This window comes from Barbus barbus (assembly GCF_936440315.1).
Source record: "Barbus barbus genome assembly, chromosome: 14".
Classification (NCBI taxonomy): Eukaryota; Metazoa; Chordata; class Actinopteri; order Cypriniformes; family Cyprinidae; genus Barbus; species Barbus barbus.
The window spans coordinates 30559756-30585291 of NC_136742.1; the positions used below are offsets into that span (position 1 = coordinate 30559756).

The 25536-nt window shown below is 35.6% G+C and overlaps 1 protein-coding gene across 1 annotated transcript in view; it reads left to right on the plus strand.

Annotated features, from left to right (window-relative positions):
- The window catches only part of LOC306880500 (rho GTPase-activating protein 39-like), a 50689-nt gene that overhangs the window by 771 nt on the left and 24382 nt on the right, over positions 1–25536 (plus strand). Inside the window, exons 2-3 of the mRNA XM_079434046.1 lie at positions 17480–17866; positions 23956–25135. Of these exons, the coding sequence (XP_079290172.1) occupies positions 17480–17866; positions 23956–25135 (1567 nt within the window). The remainder of the gene's footprint in view (positions 1–17479; positions 17867–23955; positions 25136–25536) is intronic.

The following is a 25536-nucleotide window of genomic DNA, read 5'->3' on the forward strand; positions in this document are numbered from 1 at the left end:
ATATATATATATATATATATATATTGTGACCCTGGACCACAAAACCAGTCAGGGTCAATTTTTAAAAAAATTGAGATTTATACGTCATCTGAAAGCTGGATAAATAATCTTTCCATTGATGTATGGTTTGTTAGGATATGAAAATATTTGGCCGAGATTAAACTAAACTATTTGAAAATCTGGAATCTGAGGGAGCAAAAAAATCTAAATATTTAGAAAATCGCATTTAAAGTTGCCCAAATGAAGTTAGCAATGCATATTACTAATCAAAAATTAAGTTTTGATATATTTACAGTAGGACATTTTCAAAATATCTTCATGGAACATGATCTTTACTTAATATCCTAATGATTTTTGGCATAAAAGAAAAATGTATAATTTTGACCCATGCAATGTATTGTTGGCTATTGCTACAGATATACCCCAGCGACTTAAGACTGCTTTTGTGCTCCAGGTCAGATATGTATGCATGTATGTATCTGAAATGGGCGTCATGAAAAATCACACCCATCCCCGTGACAAACCAGGATTTGTAAACAGCAATTCTTTTTTTAGTACCAATCAGAAATGCTCAATGCCTGTCTATCATTTTGCTTGCTCAAGTATATGGATTGCGAAACTCAGGTTCCAGAAGTAAACATCTCATTCATTGTCTCCATAGAATCTTTAAAAACTGACCTACGGTGAGCTACGAGGTTGTTAATAGATGGTTTATGTGTTGGTTGAAGCCATCAGCCTGCATTATATAAACTTAATTTTAAAATAAATGTTTGACAGTCGAATTCAAACTACCCCATGATTCTGCAAATAAATCTCCACCAATCAGAGAATTGCAACAAGAAAATTGCACAAAATGAGCTCCACCCACTCCCATAAAGCACTGCGAATGACCTAATCGAGCCAATCTTCTCTATATGCATATATTGCAATAAACATAAAAAATGGAGAGAGGGCATGTTTCGCCAAGAACTACATTACCCACGATTCTTCAAAGAAAGAGAGTGGATTGCTCCAAAAGAGCTCCGCCCACTCCCGTGGAGCGCTGCGAATGACATATTGATTTTTCAGATTAATCACAATCTTCATCTTGATTCTTTAAATCCCAAAATCGCTCTTACTTTGCCAGTGTTTATGCACATCTGCTTTTGAATCTGCAGTGATGTAGTCATATTGTTTCACTGTCCAAATTAGATTTACAGTTGAATTTGATAAGATTGTTTATAAGGATGTTTATCGTAAAAGATGTGAAGGAAGCACCTGCATTGAGCTGTGCTCATGAGAAGCATGCAATAACATAAAGAGTGACTCTGTAGTCCAATTCACAAACAAATGACTCTCTTGAATCAGCTCTTTATAGTAAACCAGAAACATACAGTGCAAACAGTGTAGTCCAATTCATGAACAAACGAGTCTTTCAAATCGGTTCTTTGTAGTGAATCGAAAACCTACATCGCAGCCAGTATAGTCCAATTCACCAACAAATGACTCTATAGTTCTGTTCAATTCTGAATCAGAATGGAATCAATTCAAACTGAATGGAACTGAGCAGGGAAATCAGTATGGATCCCAGCCCTAGTGTTTGAGTTTCAGTCCGTGGATGTGGATGTGGGCAGAGGTTGGGTGTGTAAATGGGTGAAGCCACAGCTGGGTGGAGCGCAAGCATGTTTGGCGCCGCTCTCGTGAGTCATTCTCCGAGATCACTGGCTCAACGAGTGCTGTTTACCCTGTGGTCAGTGTGAATGTCATTGTGTTGTGGCCGTGGCAATCAAACAGGTGCTGCTCTCATCTTACACTGACAAACACCTGTCTCTCGTGTTGTGTTTTAGTACTGTTCATATAGTGTAATAGTATAATATTATGTTATATATATATGTGTTATGATATAACATAATATTTTGAACTTAATTTTAATTTTAGTTTGAGTAATTTTATTATTTTTTATTTTTTTTATTTTTATTTAGCTTTATTTTTTAGTCCTTAGTACAACTTATTTGATCTAATATGTATATTTTCTATTTTATTACATTTTATATTTAATTTTTCAGCTTAATTTAAATTAGCAAAAACAATGCACTTTTGTGATTTTTTTTGTAATATTTTTATTTAGCTTTAATTTTCAATTTTAATTCTTTAACTTATTTATAAGTTTATGTTTCGTATCTAATATTTGTATTTTATTTTAGATTTATTTCAAATGGACTAATTCCATGCTCTCATTTTTATTTTATTTATTTTTCTTAACATTTTTATTTAGCTTTACTTTATTTTTAGTAATTTTAATACTTCAAATTAAACTTTTTTTATTTCAGTTGGCAAAGCAACTTTTCAAATGTTCTAATTTCTAAGTTTTTTATCTAATATTTATTCATAATTTATTGCATATTCTACAAAAAACTGGAAAGCAATTTCACAAAACTCCAGTTAGATCAGAATCTGCATTATTTTCATGACATTTATATTTCCCCTCCAAATTCTCATTACTGTAATGCAAAAATATAAAATATACATATTATTTAAAAATTTAAATAGCAATGTACATTTGCAAGTGTATGTGTGCAATTTGTGTGCATTTGCAAGTGTATATTTCAATGAACAAAAGCCATTTTTAATAGTTTTAGTTCTAGTTAACGAGAACAACATTGCATTATACATCGAGCATCCGTTTAATGCATATTGCACAAAAACTGGAAAGTAATGGCATAAATTGCAACATCAATCAGATATAAGTATTTGCAACTCTAGCTGTAAAGCTGCACAAATTTGTCTCAAAAACCAAGTTCTGTTGAAAAGCTTTTGAGGAAGGAGCTCATTGACCCAGAGTTCCTGATGACTTCATTACACAGCATGTCAGAAAAGCTGTTGTAGTGATCGGGTCGCTAGCGGCAGTCACACAATGCCATTTCAATTGATCTGCCCTCTTAAACATGCTTGACCGACCCATAATGCAGTGTGTTTGAGCAGCCCTGCAGAAGCGGCATGTTGTTTGTGGTTTGGTTTGAGTTTTTATTATTATCCAGGTGATGTTAAATGATCTCAGTGCTCAGCTATCTGCTGTCGTAATATAAAGTGGTAGTTTACCCAAGCATGTCACTGTAAACGGATGATAATACGCATAATTTTACAGATGATTCTGGTCATCGTAATGATGCTGCTATTGAGTTGAACAGCCTCAGCAAGGTCAAATGAAGACACTCCATCACACTAATGGTGTTTAAATAGACCGGCCCTTTACATGCTCATCTGTAATGCATGGATTATGGATTAGCACATGAGATATAAAACTAAATGAAAAATGCATTTTTTTATAGTAAAGCAAAGGCCAAGTGTACCAGACTGAGTAAGTGAAGTACAGAACAATATACTAACTCAGGTAGTTTATGGGATATCGGTAAATCTCATGAAAACAGTCGAGAAATGATCAGAAAATATTTCACCCAATATTAAAAGAAATAAAATTTGTGTAAACATATTCCAATTTGTGATATTATTTTTATGAAAATTAAGCACAATCATTACTACAGACCACAAAAATTCGAATTACTGTAATTCAGTATTGAATATAATAATAATATTAATAATAATAATAAAATAATTATATATCTCATTTTAATGAAAATTAAGCACATTGTTAACTACGCAAATTCTCGTTAATGTAATGCAATAATAATATATTATAATATTTTATGAATATTATTTTATATATATATATATATATATATATATATATATATATAAATGTGTGTTTATATATTGCAATGTGTGATATGTTTATGAAACTCTTAATGAAAGTCCAAAATTAAGCACATTCATTACTACAAAACTACACAAATTATATAATTTTATAACAATTTAGTTTATAATATTATAGAATTAACCCTCACAAATTCTCATTACTGTAATGCAACTAAATCAAATGTGAAAAATATGTTGTTGTTTTTTAAATAGCTATAGTATATTTTTAAGTTTACATCTTTTTTGCCTTTAATTTAATGAATTTAAGTTGAGCTGGTTTTAATTTTAAAAGACTGTGTTTAAAGAAAATATTATTGTCTTTCCAGAAAATATTACAATATTACAGAATGTTTTTAATTCATATTTTTTATTATTATTATTGCATTACAGTAATGAAATTTTGAGAATGAATATGCATAACTTTCAAATTGCAATGCAAAAAATCTTAATGGAAATGGTGTTTTAAATTTAAAAAAAAAAAAAAAATATATATATATATATATATATATATTTATTTTTTTGTTTATTTTTTTTTTTATGGGGTGATATATTAACCTGGCATTTCTTGGTGAAATTGACCCATATATCGGTCAAGTGGTGAGAGTAGCCACAGAGTGACAGTGTGAGCTCCAATCATGAATGAATTATTAATCAGATTAATACAGGGAAACATGATGTCTACAGAAAACAATCTGTGCATTATAGCATTTTTAGCACAAATAAGAGGGAAAATGCAGAACACGGATTATTTGATTTGGTTCAATATCTTTGCTTTTCTGTGTGCTCTGGAAAATGTGAAACTCAAATTTTAAGCAAATTCAATCTTCTCATTTAATGTGTTTCCCCTCAGGTTAAAAATGTGGAGATTGTAGTTTTAGTACTTGAACTAAATAGAAGTTTTTCATTTAATATTTATGTTTAATATTTTGTTTTATATTATTTTTCAGCTTTATGTCATTTAATACAAAAAAGCTCTTTTTATCTAATGTTTTATTCTTTTTTAATATTTCTATTTAGTTTTGATTTGTATTTATTTTTAATTTGAGTAATTTTGATACTTTTTTCATCTAATATTTAAATTTTAATTTTATTTCAGCTTTATTTAAAATATTCAAAAACAATGCACTTTTTTCTTTTTTTAAATATTTCTATTTATTTTTTTCATTTTAGTTTTATTTTATGTAATGTTAGTACTTCAACTTGTTTTTGTTTACATTTTTGATCTAATATTTATATTTAAATTTTATTTCTGCTTTCTTTCAATTATCAAAACAATCAGATTTTTCTTTTTTTTATATATTTCTGTTTAGCTTTCATTTATTTTTATTTCAGTTTTCATTTGAGTACTTCAACTTATTTATATGTTTAGGTTTTTCATCTAATATTTTTTGTCATCTAATATTTAATTTTATTTTATTGCAATTATCCAAAACAATGTGCTTTTTCATTTTTGTTCTTTTTTATACATTTTTATTTAGCTTTAATTTATTTTTATTTCAGTTTTACTTTATGTTTAGATTTTTCATGTAATATTCTATTTATGTTATTTTAGCTTTATTTCAATTATTCAAATCAATAAGTTTTTGTGTCTTTTTATATTTCTATTTAGCTTTAATTAATTTTTATTTCAGTTTTAGTGTTAGTAATTTTAGTACTTTAACATTTGTTATTTTAGTTTCAAATTTTCCTTTAAGTTTGTAATGTTTTTTTATTAATAATATTTTGAAGTGATTTTACACATTTAGTAAAGAGTGTTTTGGGAAAAAAACAACCGGACTAATGAAGTAATGTAATGCTGTTCAGTATCAGTTGATTTGCTTCGGTATCTTTAAGTCTTCCTCAAGAGGCTGTTCAATAGTTTTTGCTGTGCTCTGGAAAATGAGAAACTCAAATCTGAAGCAATTCAGTCGTCTCGTTTCATGCGTTTCCCCCTCGAGCAAAAAAAGTTGCAAGCTCTTACATTCAAAGTCTTGTCACATAAATGAGCGTGCGATAGTTGGACTCGCGTGGCTGTAGACACGTCGTGACAGTGATGGGAGAAAAGCAAAGAGCGTCAGACAAAGAAAGAGCTGAGTGGAGAGCGTATGAGACAGTGTGCGGCTCACTGAGTCCAGCGCGAGACGGCCGGCCTTATTACAGTACCTGTGTGTGTGTGAGTGTGTGCTGATCTACAGATGTGGAATATGGGGGTCATGGAATTGCAGAGGCTGCGGTTGCTAGGAGACTGTTGCCAGGAAGCCTTTGTCTGGATTGCTCTGATGTCTATAGAACCGGCCTTAACAGTGAGGTCACACAAACCCACACACACACTCCCACACACGTATCTGACGTGATGCTATTTTTAGGAGCCACCATGAGTGTGTGTGTGTTTTCATTTAAGTGCTGATGGGAATTAGTGAGCAAACAGTTTTGTCTTTGAATGCTTGCATAAGACGTACTGTAAAAGACATGAGCTATGAATGAACACCACAGTCATGCTCAGTGTTGTTTTGTAGTATTTATATGCTATTATAGTATTTTATAGTAGTTTTTATTTCTATTTTGATTCATTTTTTATTTCTATGTCAGTTTTAGTCATTTGAGTACTTCAGCATAAACTTATTTATTCAGTTAGCTGCCTATGCAACATTTCTAATTTTAATTTAAAGTAAAAAAAATATTTTTACTTTATTTTATGTTATTTAATCTTTATTTCAATTACCAAAATCAGTTTTTAATAGCTTTAGTTAACAGAAGCAACACTGATACAACTAGATGCATTGATTTGCGCAACACAGCATTACAGATAATAATCATATTATAGTCATTAGTAAATATAAAATATTGCTGTTCATGTAATGCACCCAAGAGACGTGACTCACAACTGATTTGAATAGAGTTTTGTTAACGTTCTGAAAATATGATACTCTATAAGCTTAAAGACAGCCTGCAAATAATGGGTGATTACTTTTATACTTCTGAGTATTGAATGACTTGTGTGTTTATAGTTGAAACTGTCAATAATTTTTCACAGAGTTCGTCGCAGTGCATTATGGGATTGCCTTCACAATGAATACATGTGAAGCTGCATTAAAACCTGACTAAAAAACAGTGTAAAGGCAGCATGATGGCGTTTCCTGCTGGGATCTGTGTGTTAAGAGCGTTTAGTTACACAGCGCGCTTACTTTCCGAAAAGACATGAGAGTTTCTTTGTGAGGACGTGTGTGTGTGTGTGTGTGTGTGTGTGTGTATCTACATAATCAGCTCGATTTAGAGAAGCTGAAAGCCCAGAGAGCGTGATTCACTCAAACAGCCGCTTATGAAATGAATTATTTTATGGAAATAAGAGACTCAATCAGGGCGGTATTTCAGTCAGCGAACACACACACACACACACACACACACTCCTTCATGTTTCTCTCACCCACAGACACTTCCATCTCTTTTCAGATGCATTTCAAGGTCACTCAAAATGTTGGATTTCTTTTCATATTTTGGTATGTGTGTATGTGTGTGCGTGTGTGTGTGTTTGAAATAATGGAGCAGGTGGTTTGTTTGAGATGTGTGAATCTATGAGCAGGGGGAAGGGTGTGAACGTCTCAATGGGCTGCGCGCGCGTGTGTGTGTGTGTGTGTGAATGACAGAAGGTTCCAGGGAGTCTGTGGGGAATGATTTTACAATGCTTGGAATGTTCGGAATTCTGTATGTAGTGAACCATAAGAAATCTGTGTGTGTGTGTGTGTGTGTGTGCAGGACTGCAGACCTTGTGTTCTTGACCAATAAGACTAAAACCCAAATATTTACATCCAAATCAGGTGAACGGTGTAGGAATTACAACAGTTTACATATGTGCCTCCCACTTGTTAAGGGACCAAAAGTAATGGGACAATTGGCTTCTCAGCTGTTCCATGGCCAGGTGTGTGTTATTCCCTCATTATCCCAATTACAATGAGCAGATAAAAGATCCAGAGTTCATTTCAAGTGTGCTATTTGCATTTGGAATCTGTTGCTGTCAACTGTCAAGATGAGATCCAAAGAGCTGTCACTATCAGTGAAGCAAGCCATTATTAGGCTGAAAAAACAAAACAAACCCATCAGAGAGATAGCAAAAACATTAGTCGTGGCCAAAACAACTGTTTGGAACATTCTTAAAAAGAAGGAACGCACCGGTGAGCTCAGCAACACCAAAAGACCCGGAAGACCACGGAAAACAACTGTGGTGGATGACCGAAGAATTCTTTCCCTGGTGAAGAAAACACCCTTCACAACAGTTGGCCAGATCAAGAACACTCTCCAGGAGGTAGGTGTGTGTGTGTCAAAGTCAACAATCAAGAGAAGACTTCACCAGAGTGAATACAGAGGGTTCACCACAAGATGTAAAGCCTCAAAAACAGGAAGGCCAGATTAGAGTTTGCCAAACGACATCTAAAAAAGCCTTCACAGTTCTGGAACAACATCCTATGTACAGATGAGACCAAGATCAACTTGTACCAGAGAGATGGGAAGAGAAGAGTATGGAGAAGGAAAGGAACTGCTCATGATCCTAAGCATACCACCTCATCAGTGAAGCATGGTGGTGGTAGTGTCATGGCGTGGGCATGTATGGCTGCCAGTGGAACTGGTTCTCTTGTATTCATTGATGATGTGACTGCTGACAAAAGCAGCAGGATGAATTCTGAAGTGTTTCGGGCAATATTATCTGCTCATATTCAGCCAAATGCTTCAGAACTCACTGGACGGCGCTTCACAGTGCAGATGGACAATGACCCAAAGCATACTGCAAAAGCAACCAAAGAGTTTTTGAAGGGAAAGAAGTGGACTGTTATGCAAAGGCCAAGTCAATCACCTGACCTGCATCCGATTGAGCATGCATTTCACTTGCTGAAGACAAAACTGAAGGGAAAATGCCCCAAGAACAAGCAGGAACTGAAGACGGTTGCAGTAGAGGCCTGGCAGAGCATCACCAGGGATGAAACCCAGCATCTGGTGATGTCTATGCGTTCCAGACTTCAGGCTGTAATTGACTGCAAAGGATTTGCAACCAAGTATTAAAAAGTGAAAGTTTGATTTATGATTATTATTCTGTCCCATTACTTTTGGTCCCTTAACAAGTGGGAGGCACATATGCAAACTGTTGTAATTCCTACACCGTTCACCTGATTTGGATGTAAATACCCTCAAATTAAAGCTGACAGTCTGCAGTTAAAGCACATCTTGTTCGTTTCATTTAAAATCCATTGTGGTGGTGTATAGAGCCAAAAATGTTAGAATTGTGTCAATGTCCCAATATTTATGGAGCTGACTGTATACATAAGTGCTTTTTGATAATTAATTACATATAGTTACAAAGAAATGGAAGCTGACCCATTAAATTAATCGTGAAGTTTTAAGTTTTATTTCTTCTTGTGTCATTAGATGTCATATGTTTTAAAAATTCTGAGCAAAATATTGTGCAAAATGGTATCATTTAGTTTCAGCAAATTGTTTATGTCTCGTTTGTGGTTATTAAAGTGCATCACAAATACATATATGCATACAAATGTCTGAAACATGAAAATAAATAAAATGGACTTAAATGTACTTAAAATTCACAACAAAGAAACATTACAATGTAAAGACTTTTTCAGACTGCACTATTATTAATTAAATTATCATGTATATATAGACATATATAAAACTAAATATTTGGTTAATATATAAGTAAAATAATTTTAAATTACAATTGTTGTTCATGTATGTATTTGTGTGTATAATAAAAAAAATAATAAAATACTACTACTACTAATATATATATATATATATATATATATATATATATATATATATATATATATATATATACAGTATACACACATACAATTATTTTTTATTTACTTTTACATTAGTTTATTCGAATGTACATGCTTTTTAAGTAAAAATATCAATAATCTAAAATTAATAAAAAAATTATACACACACGTACAGTATATATGAAATTATATTTTTATTATATTCTTTTTTTTCATATGTATTAAGAGATTTTTTTATTTAATACATACTTTATAAGTTTATATGTGTATTTATTTTTACACCAAGAAAAGTATGTAAATAAATACAATATGCATACATACAATAATAATAAAAAATTGTTGCAAAGATAATTTTTTATGTATTTTTAGATTATTTTATTTAGTTTTATTTTATACAAGTATATGTATTTATATTTATTACTGATATATATGTCATAAAAGTGTATTTATATGCTAAAGACAGACAGACAGACAGACAGACAGACAGACAGACAGACAGACAGACAGACAGACAGACAGACAGATAGATAGATAGATAGATGTAAATGTATTAAATGCCAGTGTGTAACTTGTGCTTCAGACATGAATGATTCGTCAAATCATGTAAGTGCTGCTCACCAGTTTAATTACACCAGCATTATGCAAGTCATTTGAACATTTATTAATTCATGTGGGATAGTAACAGTAATTATCTCATCATCATTCCCTGATAGCTTGCACTTTGCATGTTCGGTGAACACACTGTAGATGTGGAGTCTAGATGTCTGAAACAGCTGTATGACTAATGGATCTTTGCCAAATGTCATGCATGCCAGAAACGGCTTGTGGCCTTTAAAGTTAAATCTCGAAGCGCTGTGAGGAACAGACAAGAGAGAAATCCTAGAGTCCTGTAAACAATCAGACAGCAACTGTGTGCATGTGTGCGAATATTTCATATTCTTAGCAACATTGACACTCCAGATATGATCGAAATGTGTATTTGGACAGTTGTATTTTTCGGACAGATGCTCAAAGCAGGAGCTATTTCCAGGCCTCGAATGGCACGTTTGCAGTCAGACAATGCAAACATTTGTCTCGGGTCCAGCAGATGAGTGTTTAACTCTGCGTTATCTGCTGTGTGGATGTTCTGCCATATGCTTTTATGTCCAGCAGCGTTATGCATTTACACTAGGGTGGCATGATTAATTTAAATAAAAGCAAAATCATGATATAATGCGATTATCAAATCATAAAGGCTGTGATTTATTTGAATAAATACATGCTCTGTGTTTTTCAGAGTGAAGCTCGTCACTGTGTTCATTTGCACGCGAGCAGCTCATGATTTTGTGTTTTTAGCATCTCGGTTCAAAATAAATGCTGCACAAACTGCTGCGAGTTTGAGTCCCTTTATCGTGAATTTGGTAAAGCAATATTTGCCAACCATCTTCACAAACTTGCAACGAGAAGCATTTATCAACAAAAGAGAAGATTGAAGGGCTCCCAAAATAAGTTTAATGTGTGAAAATGAAGAAATTAAGCCAAAAAATATTAATAATGGTACCGTTTTAATGTAAAATGCAATTATTATTATTATTATATTTTCTTAAATGTTTAATTTACATTTTATATTTAGTAATAAAAATATAATTTTTCATAAATGCAAATTTTACAGTAAGTTTTACAAGAGCAATATTTCTTTTTTATTAAGTGATTTTTATATTATTATTTATTATTAATAATAATAATAATACAGTTTTTCTTAAACTCACTTTTTTTAAAGTTAAATATTACAAGAGTAATATTTCTTCTTTTGTTTTTATTAAGTTATTTTATATATTTTTAAATTATTATTATTTTATTATTATTATTAATTATGCAGCCCTATAAACAAGCACAGAACATCTGGATTTTTTTTTTTTTATCACAATCACAATTTTCAATTAGATTTTTCCCCTAAATCGTACAGCCCTATTTTTTTCTTTTAAAGAAGAAAATTATTTTTACTGAGGCCTACATTATTGCAAATTTTGCTAAGTCAGCCTCTTTTGCTCATACTTCATGTTAATGATTTGAATAAAATCACGAAGCCTTCCTAATCACACACAGATGTAATGTAATGTTACTCGCTCCTCTGAAACTACTGGATAATATTAGCTCTTTAGGAAGCGTTTTAGCGCCCACTCCTGCTGTTGACATCAGCAAATTCAATTCATCTGCAGGTGAACAGAGACCAGCAGCTGATTCTCTCATGACTTCGCTGTTACGCTCCTAAACAATGTGTCCACTGAGATTTGAAGCGCAGCCCGACGGACGTCAGCTTGTTAGAATACTGTAAAGTAACTTTCTGGAAATGTGCGGATTAATTATTTCTCACCACATCTGCTCTTGTGGGATTACTGATTCACTTTAAACACACACACACACGCACGCACACACACACACACACACACAGTGGTCTGCTGCAGTCATTGGCTGCTTCACTCGGTCCCCAGAGAGGCTCATTTTATCATCTCTTCTGATTTCACATGTTATTTCTCCATCTTGGTTTTGCATTAGTCTGCAGATACTCGCACCTCTGACACACAGCCATGCATTTAGTTTTTATGCATGCATTTTTATTGTAGTTTTTGGATTAGGTGATACCAATATGGGATTACTATTTTTACTATATATATCACATCAATTTCACCCTTTCACTTACATATAAAAATAAAATAAATAATAAATATCATTTTCAGATGTTTGTACCTAACTTTATGCCTATATGTATTTGTGATCCACAATTTATTTATAAATTCACATTTATTTGCACAATATTTTCCTCTTCATAAAAGATCATACAAATTCACAAAAGATATGACGACAGAAAATGACTTACATGAATTAAAACTTAAAATTCACATTTAATTCACTGTTACTTTCCATTTAATTTAATTATTTATAATTACTTATTCATGAAATTTACTTTCACGAACTTCACAAAGTAAATCCTACACGAGTGTAATATTTAGTCCCATATAATATTTAATCTGACGTGTCTGAATAACATTTTCAGAAGGTTTAGCACCTTTTTTCTTGTCTCTCTCTTTTTTAAATGATTAAATAGTTGATATTATTATTATTATTATTATTATGTAACCTCTTTGTCATCAGTGTCTTATGCCACAAGCTCTGTTTGGCCTGTTTTCTCTGTGAGGTTCAACTCACCCATCAGTTTCCCTACAAAACTTAATACACTCTGTAAACTGACCATATTAATCTTAAAAGATTATAAAAAAATAATAATCTTAAAACTTTTAAAATCTTAAAAGTCCATTTTTGTAATATTCTGAAAATAATGATAGACTTATATATCGCTCATTATTTGAGAATCTTCTGATTGCACTTCTGTTTTTGAATCATTTGGATTCATTCTGACTAAATATATATTTAGGCATATAATATTATCTACTTGGTAGAGTCTGTGCTCATTATTGATAAACTTATTCAGATGTCATATTTTGTAATCTGCTTGTTGGCGGTGTCTTACATTTTTCTCTTAAGTTCTGCTCTCCTTGAGTTCTTCTCTGGACTCTCTTTGATCCTGGTCTATAAATAGATTTTGCTTCACATTAGATTTCAGTGTGAGTTTGGGACAGCGATTGCTCCATTAATTCTGTTTGAAATGAGATGTCAGTGTCCGTTCTGCTAATTGACTTTTACGGCAGCGGCTGTGATGGACTCATCAGTCTCTTCCTCCGATCTCTGGCTTAACTCCTCCATCAACACAAACCCAAAACCCTCCAGATGGCTTCAGCGCTGAAACGTGGTTGTTATTATGAAGCGGTCTGTAGCATGAGTGTTTACTGTTTAGTGTGAGCAGTCAGTTCAGATCCATATGTGTGAGAATGAGCTATAGAGATGCCTGAGTGAACACCGTTAATATCAGTGTGCAGTCTTTAAAATGAGGTTTGCGGCCAAGGTGACGCGTGTTAGTGCAGAACAAGGAGAATTATGGGTCTAATAGCAGCCGTCGCACTCTCTGTTTCCTCTCATCATCTTCATTGTTTGCTTTTCTCTGAATCCTGCCTGTTCTTTCTGTCACTTTAAAGGGGCCTTTGAGAGCAACAGACGGGTTGCAGAGGTAAAATCCCATTCATTGTCTCCACAGAGAAATTTATTTTTTAGCGATGCCGTATAAACCTCTCAAGGTTCACCATGAGCTCCAAGGCCCTTAAGTCACGATTTATGATTCTCAAGTCATTTACCCTCTTTTAAAGGGATAGTTCTCCCGGAAATGAAAATTTGCCGTTCATTTGCTCGCCCTCAGGCTATCCAAGATTACTTTTTTTTTCTTTAGTAAAACATTAAAGAAGATTTTTAGCTGAAACCGTGGTCGTTGGCGATTCATAAAATGCAGGTCAATGGCTACTGTCACTTTGAGAGCACATATCAGGCAATATAAAGTGAATACCCGTGTCTCCTGACAATATTTTGAGGTCTTATGAAGCGAAACGATCGGTCTGTGCAAGAAACTGAACATTATTTACAACATTTTCACCTGTAATCCAAAGCCTCAGGCAAAGGGGGAAATGCGATTCTGACTCTCAGAGTGACGGTAGCCATTAACTTGCATTTTATGAACCACCAAGGACCACAGATTCAAGAAAAAGATGGGATGATCTGGGATGGTCTGAGGGTGAGTAAATTAACAGCAAATGTTAATTTCTGAGTGAACGATCCCTTTCTATATCCGTGTGTTATCAGCTGAACTCTCATTGTCATTAAATCCCTGTGCTCTCTGTAGAGATGAAGGACAGATGAAGATCTCTATATAGACTCGGTGAGAGAGGTAAAGGACAGGTCGTAGACAGAAGAATGGATAGAAGTGAGCTGGAGAGGTTAATAGACTGACAAGAGGATTGTAGTGATGGTCACCTTCCGTCTAAGGAATAGGAGTCATTTTTGAGGATACCAAACAGAATTTATGCTCTTTTGATGTAAGCGTGCTCGATCTGATTTGAATAATCGCTCTTTCATTTGCATTTTCTGTCACAGTTATAGTAGGAGTTGTGTTTAATTCAGTGTCTGTGATTTCACCTGCTGTGGTTCTGCGGTGAACGCTTTGAGCGACAGCTTTAAATCCAGCCGCATGATTAGTGGCACCTTGTAAAGGGCGTCTTTGTAAAGCGCGGTCAGTAATTGCTGCAGATGGCGGCTGTTAACAGCACTGCAGCAGAAAGCCTGTCAATCAATAGCAGTGCATCTGCTCGACTCCACCCGTACCGTCAGTCATCACACCATTACTAACGTTACCATTCAATAAACTCCTGTCATCAGGCTGCACTGCAAAAAAAGGAATTTTCTACTCATTGTTTTTGTATTGTTTTCCAGTACAGATATCTAACAATCAAGAGAAGCCAAAAAAGTCAGAAAAATGATTTTAATTTAAATGGAAACAAAGTTTTTTTCTTCTTCTTTTCTTGATTGGCAGATAATTGTTCTTGTTTTAAGCATAAACTCACTTAATTTTGAGATTTTTTTTTTCTAGAAAATTAGCCAGAATTGCATTTCTACTGTGACGAATGAGGTCGTATCGGACTATATTTAATATGTGTATCTTAGTGTTATTTTAGTATCACTGAAACACTAGTATAGTTTTATTAATATTTTGAATTTAATTTTTATATTTTTCATTTTAATATTAAAGTTTTATTATTAAATAATAAAAAAAATAAATATATATATATATATTTTTATTTTTTTTATTTTTTTATTTCAATGTTAGTTATTTTAGTACATCAAGTTCAACTAAATTAGAGTGAGAAATGTTAACTGAAATAATGTTTTAAATATTTTCTCTCATTTCACTTAAGATTTATTTTATTTCTAGTAACAAAAATATTTTTTAAATGATTTTAGTTTTAACTATAATAATCCTGCTCTGTCTTGATTATTTGATCAGACTGTCAAATGTTGCCACATTAAAATTTAAATAAATAAATGCAAACTAGCAATATTTATACTACTATGTTTGGGGTATGTGAATTTTTTTAATGTTTTAATTAAAAAAAGGTTTATTCTGCTCACAGAAGCTGCATTTATTAAGTCAAAAATACAGTATAAATTGTGAAATATTACTGCAATTTAAAATAACTGTTGTCTATTTGAATATGTGTCACATGATCTTCAGAAATCATAATAATATACTGATTTACTGCTCAAGACACATTTCTGATTATTATCAATGATGAAAACAGTTGTGCTGCTCAATATTTTTGTGGAAACCGTGATACATTTTATTTTTCAGGATTCACAGATGAATAGAAAGTTCAAAAGAACAGTGTTTATTAGAGATATAAATCTTTGTGACATTATAAATGTCTATTCTGGTCTCTTTTGATCAATTTAATGCATCCTTGCTGAATAAAAGTATTAATTACTAATTAAAAACTAATGGTTTTAAATGATTTTTTTAATAGCAGGCACTATACACACTAGGCAGTGAGCAGTGCTCTAGTATTGCATTGTAACCGTGATCTTCATAAAATTGAGTCTCGAGCACTTCTCTTATGAATACACCTCCCGATTAACACATTTATGAAGATGCATTAGCTGAACATATTGAAATCCTGAGGAGTGCAATCTGATCATATGCTTCAGCACATTCAGATGGAAGATCCAGACGGATCAAATTACCCAGCGTCCCCTCTGACCAGCTTCCCAAAAATGCTTTTAGCAGGATTTGAGCGATCAGGTTATCCTGGATTAGAGCAGATTAGATTTGATTATGGGATCAGAGGAAATTTACTATGGGATTAACAGAGCTGATTATCACACACAACAAATGTGCATATACAATGAAAATAACATCTAAACACAGATAAGCACGGAGCCTGTTGTGGTAAAAACTTATTTCTTTCAGTTTTTGAACGTGCAGACCTTTTGCATTATTTAGAATGACAAATTCTGCAGCGTTTGTGCTTCAGATATGGATATATTCTCAAATCGTGTGTCTTGTTCAACATCACAACTAACATTTTCTTTGGAAAATATTAAAATCTTTTTAGCTTTTATATTTAGGCTTCATAAGATTTTTATTCATGCTTATAAATTATAAAAAATGTGAACAAATGCACAGCAATCTTATAAAACGAGCATCTCTCACTGCCTTTTGGGGTTTGCAGTTTATGTTGTCTATATTACACACACACACACACACACACACACACACACACAGTATCTTCTCTCTGACATCATGACTTTTTCTTTCCATATATGGGTGCATCTCACAAAAACATATCAGTCATAAGTCAGTCATATTTCACCCCAAAACCTTAATAATATTTGTTGTCATTTTGCATTAATATTTTTATTTTTGCATAAAAAAAAAAACATTAAAGTATTATGGATTGTGGCATTGTTTTAATGACAAAAAAAAAAAAAAACTTATTTATTTATGGAATTTAAGACCGAAAATGTGTTTATGGTTGTATATTTTTATATTAAATACTTTTTACCTTTTATTTTATTGTATTTTTGTACAGAATTTTGTAGGGATTTTTTTTTAATTTTCATTAGAATGATTTTCATTGGATTCTCTCTCAATACTGTAATATGTTTTCAGTAGCAAGAATTTCAAAGAAAGAACAGTTTAATTTCCATAAAATAATGTCATAATTATTAAAAATGTTACCGTTAAAAAAAGTATGCTTAATTTTCTTCGTACAAAAAAAAAAGAAAAGGAAAAAATAAAATTCATGAATTTCATTAGATTCACACTATTATAATATACATTGTTTAAATACATTTTAATATATCTTTCTTATATTTTCTCATTACTAATATATATATATATATATAAAAAATTTAAAAACCTTTTTATATCTTTTTTTTTTTTTGCATTGCAGTCATAATTCAAGTCATAATTATAATTTTTTAAATATCTTGACAGGTTTTGTGTGATCCATTAATTCATTACTGAGTATAAAGCGAGTTTCTGTATGTTCGTGTGTGTTTAGGTTGGAATGGGTGGAAATCATCGAGCCGCGCACCCGGGAGCGCATGTATGCCAACCTGCTGACAGGCGAGTGCGTTTGGGACGCCCCGGCGGGTGTGCAGATCAAGCGCAGTGTACAGGACCAGTGGTGGGAGCTTTTCGACTCCAAAACGTCCCGATTCTACTACTACAACGCTTCTACCCAGTGCACCGTCTGGCACCGCCCACACAGCTGTGACATCATCCCCCTCGCCAAACTACAGACCCTCAAGCAGAACACCAACACGGCTCCGCCCACCGCCACCACGACCAGTGCCTCCGCCGACAGCAGCCCCGCCCGCAGCGCCGTCAGCACCACGTCCTCGCAGGAGCAGGAGGAGAAGACGTCCACCGCCGAGGAGGGAGACAGGTGAGCGCATCCCAGATCTTAAAAGGAACGGTTCATCCAAAAATGATCATGAGCTGAAAATGTGCTCACCCTCAGGCCATCAAAGATGTAGATGAGTTTGTTTCTTCATCAGATTTGGAGAAATGTAGCATTGCATCAGTGTCTCACCAATGGATGCTCTGCAGTGAATGGGTGCCGTCAGAATGAGAGTCCAAACATCTGATAAAAACATCACAATAATCCACACCACTCCAGTCCATCAGTTAACATCTTGAGAAAACAAAAGCTGAAACAAACCCAGCATTTCGACGTTTTTAGCTCAAATAGGAGTCCATAATCCATAATAATGCTTCCTGCAGTGAAAAAGTGTTCTGGTCTGAATCAGGAGAGAAATCTGCACAGATCAAGCCGTGTTTACAAACCAAAACAGCTCTAAACATATATGTGGCTGGATTTTGATGTGAGAGACAACAGGAGATGCACTTTTTCACTGGAGGAAGCGTTATTATGCATTATGTACTCATATTTTTACCAGAAGCAACGGTTCAATGTTAAAATGTCTTAATGATGGATTTGTTTCTTACAAACACGCAGCTTTTGGCTTCTCAAAATGTTAATTGATGGACTGGAATGGTGTGGATTATTTGTGAATTATTGTGATGTTTTTATCAACTGTTTTGACTTTCATTTTAACGGCACCCATTATATACTGTACCCATATATACTCACTGGCCACTTTATTAGGTACACCTTGCTAGCACAGGGTTGGACCCACTTTTGCCTTCAGAACTGCCTTAATTCTTCGTGGCACAGATTCAACAAGGTGTTGGAAACATTCCTCAGAGATTTTGGTCCATATTGACATGATCATGCTGGAAGTAGCCATCAGAAGATGGGTACACTGTAGTCATAAAGGGATGGACATGGTCAGCAACAATACTCAGGTAGACTGTGGCATTTAAACGATGCTCAATTGGTACTAAGGGGCCCAAAGTGTGCCAAGAAAATATCCCCCACACCATTACACCACCACCACCAGCCTGAACCTTTGAGATAAAGCAGGATGGATCCATGCTTTCATGTTCTTTACACCAAATTCTGACCCTACCATCTGAATGTCGCAGCAGAAATCGAGACTCATCAGACCAGGCAATGTTTTTCCAATCTTCTTTTGTCCAATTTTGGTGAGCCTGTGTGAATTGTAGCCTCCGTTTCCTGTTCTTAGCTGACAGGAGCTGCACCCGGTGTGGTCTTCTGCTGCTGTAGCCCATCTGCTTCAGGGTTCGACGTGTTGTGCGTTCAGAGATGGTATTCTGCATACCTTGGTGGTAACGAGTGGTTATTTGAGTTACTGTTACCTTTCTATCATCTCTAACCAGTCTGCCAATTCTCCTCTGACCTCTGACATCAACAAGGCATTTTCATCCACACAACTACCGCTCACTGGATATTTTACGGCGGTGCTCGCCATGGCGGCACACATAATAAAATTGTATCGATACAGAGAAGATTAGCATGGCCCCTGCAAAAGGATGACACGCATGATGCGCTCTTGGGGAAGTCGTGGCCTAATGGTTAGAGAGTCGGACTAGTAATCCAAAGGTTGTGGGTTCGAGTCTCGGGCCGGCAGGAATTGTAGGTGGGGGGAGTGAATGTCCAGTGCTCTCTCCACCCTCAATACCACGACTGAGGTACCCTTGAGCAAGACACCGAACCCCCAACTGCTCCCCGGGCGCTGCAGCATAAATGCTGCCCACTGCTCCGGGTGTGTGTTCACGGTGTGTGTGTGTTCACTGCTGTGTGTGTGTGTGTTCACTGCTGTGTGTGTGCACGTTGGATGGGTTAAATGCAGAGCACGAATTCCGAGTATGGGTCACCATACTTGGCAGTATGTCACTTAACTTCTCTTTTTTGGACCATTCTCTATAAACACTAGAGTTTTTGAAATACTCAGACCAGCCCGTCTGGCACCAACAACCATTCCATGTTCAAAGTCACTTAAATCCCCTTTCTTCCCCATTCTGATGCTCGGTTTGAACTTCGAACTTTGAACTTTGATCTAGTTGCTGCCATGTGATTGGTTGATTAGCAATTTGTGTTACCAAGCAATTGAACAGGTGTACCTAATAAAGTGGCCGGTGAGTGTATATAGTTTAAGCAAAATACCAATAATAACCAGGGGGGGGAAAGTCTTCCATAATGCAGGACTTTTAACTATAAACAAGCCCGAAACACACAGGGACTCTTATTTTGAAATGTCTGTGTTTCGCTATTGCTGGGTCTGTTAGCTTAAAATGTGAGGTATTAATTGATACCTTTTATTTAATGAGATCACCACATCAGGCAGTATCACAATTCCTCTGTTTCCATCCCTAATTTTAAGACCTCTTCAATTGATAATTAAGACATTTGTTATAGCATTTATGATATCTAAGGCTTTTTAAGGAGCCTTTTTTATTCGCAGACATGCTCCTAAATACATTTTACTGTTCGCACACATCTATTTTTTTTTCTTAAACGCTAGTGAAATGCTCGCACTGTCAAGCCCTGGAGGAACTGACACGGAAAACATCCCAGAATCCCTTTTGATTTCACTCTGAGACCCAGACGACACCGGTGGAAGTCAGATTTCATTTAGTTTGACCGTCTGAGCGAGCTTCCCCGTCCCCGTCCAACAGTACATCCCTTACAGCCGGTCTTCAGACGCTCCTTAAGACGGACAGCTCTTGTTTTTATTTGTTTCATTAGATCATCGCTGTAAGTGGTTTTGAAAGCTCGACTGGACCAGAAATAAATAGCTTCCTGTTGAGACTTCAATAATATATGTGCACACTACAATACTATTCATGCTATTTTTGTAGTTTATAGTTTTCTTTTCTGAAAAAATGTGCCAAAATTGAGTTTTTGCTTAAAACAAGGAAATAAATCTGCTAATTGGGTCAGAAAAAGAATCTTGTTTTCCCTTTGAATTAAGTTTATTTTTATTACCTCATTAACAGATACTTTTTCTTGTTTTAAGCAAAAACTAAATTTTGGCACATTTTTTGGAAAAAAATATGTAATATTTTAAGTCTTATGTCTAAGTCTTTATTTAGGAATATTTATATATTTGTACTAGAAAACAAGACAAAAAATACTGATTCAGAATAGTTTTGTGTTTGTTTTTTTTGCATTAAATGCAATTTTCAGACTGTTGCACTGTTCCATGCATACAGAAAATCAACATACTGTACATAGAATACATACTGTATATTGCAAAAATAGCATAAATATAATTATAGTGTGTAAGAATTAAATTTTTTTAGGAATAACAGTATAACCTTTCCAGACAGACCTACCATGAGCTCTAAGGTTATTACACAATGCATTATGCTTCCATAAAAGCCACATATTGATTTGCATATAATTGCTGAAATCTTTCCGGAAACCCGAGAAAAATGGGCAGTCGGAAGACATTTGGTTGGTTAATGCCAGATGACTTGATGCTTAATAGTGAGAGATATGTACGATTTTGCATATGCATTAAAAAATTAATGGAATAAAAGGTATGATTGAAGAAAACAGGTATAGTGCTTCAAGCTGTTTTTTTGCATTTAATATTCCAACGGTGTCGCACTTAAATGGTTTCATCCCATGAGGAGCGCGGGGACAAGGAAGGGAGGGTCATGAAATGATTTTGTGTGACAGAGGAGGAGGAGGAGGCAGAGGGAATGAAAGAAGAGAGAAGCATAGAATGTGTAAATTGATTTGAAGGTCGGATATCCATGAATAATTAATATCCAGAGGAAAACACTGCTCACTTTGTAGTGGGTCTCTTGCTCGAGAGAGAGAGACGGAGAGAGAGATAAGTTTCTTGTGTTCAGAGTTTTAATCCGGCTACTAAAGAAGCGAACACACACACACACACACACACACTTGGCTGTGTAATCCAGTCTGATCATGGGGAGCCTTCAGAGGGCCGTGGTGGCCAAGTGCTGAATTGATTTTACACACTTCTTTTCTTGATGCTCAGAGGCCTTTTCTGTGCTCTTTAAACTCACAGAACTCTTAGATTTAGATCTTAAATTGCCCTTGAAAGGCTTGAAGGACTGAGATTTTAGTGGTGCTCAATTTGAAGTCAAGCATCACTTTTATTATTGCTATAGTTAGTGTTAGTGATTTGAACAAACCCAACATTTTCATCAAAGTACTCTACTCTTACTTATTTTCAACTGATATCATCACTCCCTCTTATTAAATCTCTCTTATTTTATCCTCATGGGAAAAAAAAACCACTCAGTCCTTTTTTCCTCATTGACTATTTGGTAATTCATCACATTTATGAAGTAAAATGGTTTGTGATCATTTCAGAACAAGACTTTGCAACATACACTCACCTAAAGGATTATTAGGAACACCTGTTCAATTTCTCATTAATGCAATTATCTAATCAACCAATCACATGGCAGTTGCTTCAATGCATTTAGGGGTGTGGTCCTGGTCAAGACAATCTCCTGAACTCCAAACTGAATGTCAGAATGGGAAAGAAAGGTGATTTAAGCAATTTTGAGCGTGGCATGGTTGTTGGTGCCAGACGGGCCGGTCTGAGTATTTCACAATCTGCTCAGTTACTGGGATTTTCACGCACAACCATTTCTAGGGTTTACAAAGAATGGTGTGAAAAGGGAAAAACATCCAGTATGCGGCAGTCCTGTGGGCGAAAATGCCTTGTTGATGCTAGAGGTCAGAGGAGAATGGGCCGACTGATTCAAGCTGATAGAAGAGCAACTTTGACTGAAATAACCACTCGTTACAACCGAGGTATGCAGCAAAGCATTTGTGAAGCCACAACACGCACAACCTTGAGGCGGATGGGCTACAACAGCAGAAGACCCCACCGGGTACCACTCATCTCCACTACAAATAGGAAAAAGAGGCTACAATTTGCACGAGCTCACCAAAATTGGACGGTTGAAGACTGGAAAAATGTTGCCTGGTCTGATGAGTCTCGATTTCTGTTGAGCCATTCAGATGGTAGAGTCAGAATTTGGCGTAAACAGAATGAGAACATGGATCCATCATGCCTTGTTACCACTGTGCAGGCTGGTGGTGGTGGTGTAATGGTGTGGGGGATGTTTTCTTGGCACACTTTAGGCCCCTTAGTGCCAATTGGGCATCGTTTAAATGCCACGGCCTACCTGAGCATTGTTTCTGACCATGTCCATCCCTTTATGACCACCATGTACCCATCCTCTGATGGCTACTTCCAGCAGGATAATGCACCATGTCACAAAGCTCGAATCATTTCAAATTGGTTTCTTGAACATGACAATGAGTTCACTGTACTAAAATGGCCCCCACAGTCACCAGATCTCAACCCAATAGAGCATCTTTGGGATGTGGTGGAACGGGAGCTTCGTGCCCTGGATGTGCATCCCACAAATCTCCATCAACTGCAAGATGTTATCCTATCAATATGGGCCAACATTTCTAAAGAATGCTTTCAGCACCTTGTTGAATCAATGCCACGTAGAATTAAGGCAGTTCTGAAGGCGAAAGGGGGTCAAACACAGTATTAGTATGGTGTTCCTAATAATCCTTTAGGTGAGTGTATGTAATAAACTTGACTTTTTGCACTGGAAAATTAGTTGAGATCTGAACGTTAAGAAATGTCTACAGAGCAAAAAAAGATGGCTTATTTTATTCAAAATAAATTGTTATATTTATATTATTTATATTATTTATATTTTTTACTTTGCATGATATGGCCCTTTTAATAAATATTTATTGACTACTACATTGTAAATAGTAAAATAAAATAAGATTAATATGTTTTATTAAAAATAAATCTTTGTATTTTTATTTAGTTTTTACTTTTAATGATATTTCCCTTTAATAAACAGTGAAGAAAATCTGATTTATTATTAAATAGTATTTATAGTCTTAACTAAAAAAAAAAAGTTTATATGTTCATTTATTGAATCTTTTTATTTTACTTTTCATTGTATAACTCCTTTAATAAAAATATATTTTCTTATATTTATTAAAATTATTTATTGTAACATTTGTTACAAATATATATATATTTATATATTTATTTATCTACTTTTTACTTATTTTCTTTCGTTCAGGTTCAGATGGGGCACAGGCACCAGAGAGCGGATGCTCATCAAAGTGTCGGATCGGGAACCCAGTTTTCTGACGCAAGGAAACGGATACTCCAATTCTTCCCCACGCTCCAGACATTCGTCCAGCAACGCTCCTTCTGACCCCGAAGCCACACCCCTTTCCCTGCCCGACCGCCCGGCAATGCAGTCTCCGTTCCTGAAGAGAACAGACTTGGGCGGAACTCAGCGGCGCTGCTCGGGCGATTCCCAGCCATCGTCCCCCCGCTATGCTTACGAGCCTCCTTTGTACGAGGAACCACCCTCGGAATACCAGTCCCCACCTATTTATGAGGAACCGCCCACTGACATGCACTGCGACCAGGCCTTTTTTGGCTCCGACAGGTCTCCGGCACGAAAACTTTATCACTCTCCCAAGCAAAGCCCGTCTCCTTACGGTCAACTGGTGTTGACGAGACAGCGGAGTTCCACACCCGAAAAGACGCACAATCAGGGTGATCGAGACTATAGCTCGAGTGGGCGGGACTACAGCTCTGCAGGGCGGGACTACAGCTCCAGTGGGCGGGATTATAGCTCGGGCATGAGGGACTACAGCTCCGGTGGGCGGGATTATAACTCTAGTGGGCGGGAGTATAGTGCCGCTGGGCGGGAATATGTAAAGCAGCTAGTTTATGTTGAGCAGTCCGGCTCCTCCCCTCGATTTAGGACGACAGAGCGTATGCTGAACTATGGGACAACCAGTTCGAATAGCTTGTCAGCTGGATTTTCTTACGGCGGCTCCTTTACGCTACAGCATAGTCACGATCTCAACGGTGGCAATCGGAAACGTAAGAACCGGAAGCCGTCTTTGCCGGGAGGAGAGGGCGATGGCATGGGGTCCGGTCTAGGGGCGATGATCACCCAAGCTCGGTTGGCATGGGAGGCTCAGCAGATGTTACATCAGCGAGGGGGCATGTCTTCCGACCAGGGAGCGAAAGACGGGTATGAAAGCGACGGGGCAATGCCCTTGCCGCTGCCTGGCCCAGTGGTGCGGGCGTTCAGTGAAGACGAGGCTCTTGCTCAACAGGAAAGCCACTGGAAGCGCGCCACCCTGGACAGACTGGCATTTCCTCAGACACTGCTAGAAAAGAGTCTGTCGGTGCAAACCAACCTGGCATCACCTGAACCTTACCTCCATCCCTCGCAGGTAATGCACAACGACATGCGCGTTGCATCAGAAACTCAAAACATTGCTGAGATTCCCATATTTATGTCACTGCAGTGGATGGGAGGCAATTACCAAATTATTGCAATACCTTTTTAGTACGAGTGTATTTAGAGTGTTGCTATACAGTTTATAGCAACACTCTAAATACAGTCGTACTAAAAATGATGAAATACTGGATTGTTTACCTTCATGTCATGTGACCATTAACCAACATCAGAGAACTATGAACATGAGATTCAAATATGAACTTTAAATCTCAGGGGTGTTTCAAGCTCAAAGGGGTTCAAATGGAAACATAAAACATTGAGAATCACTGTTGATTAGAGTGGAATAGAATATTATGAATGTAAGATACAATCAAAAACCAAAGGAATGCACTT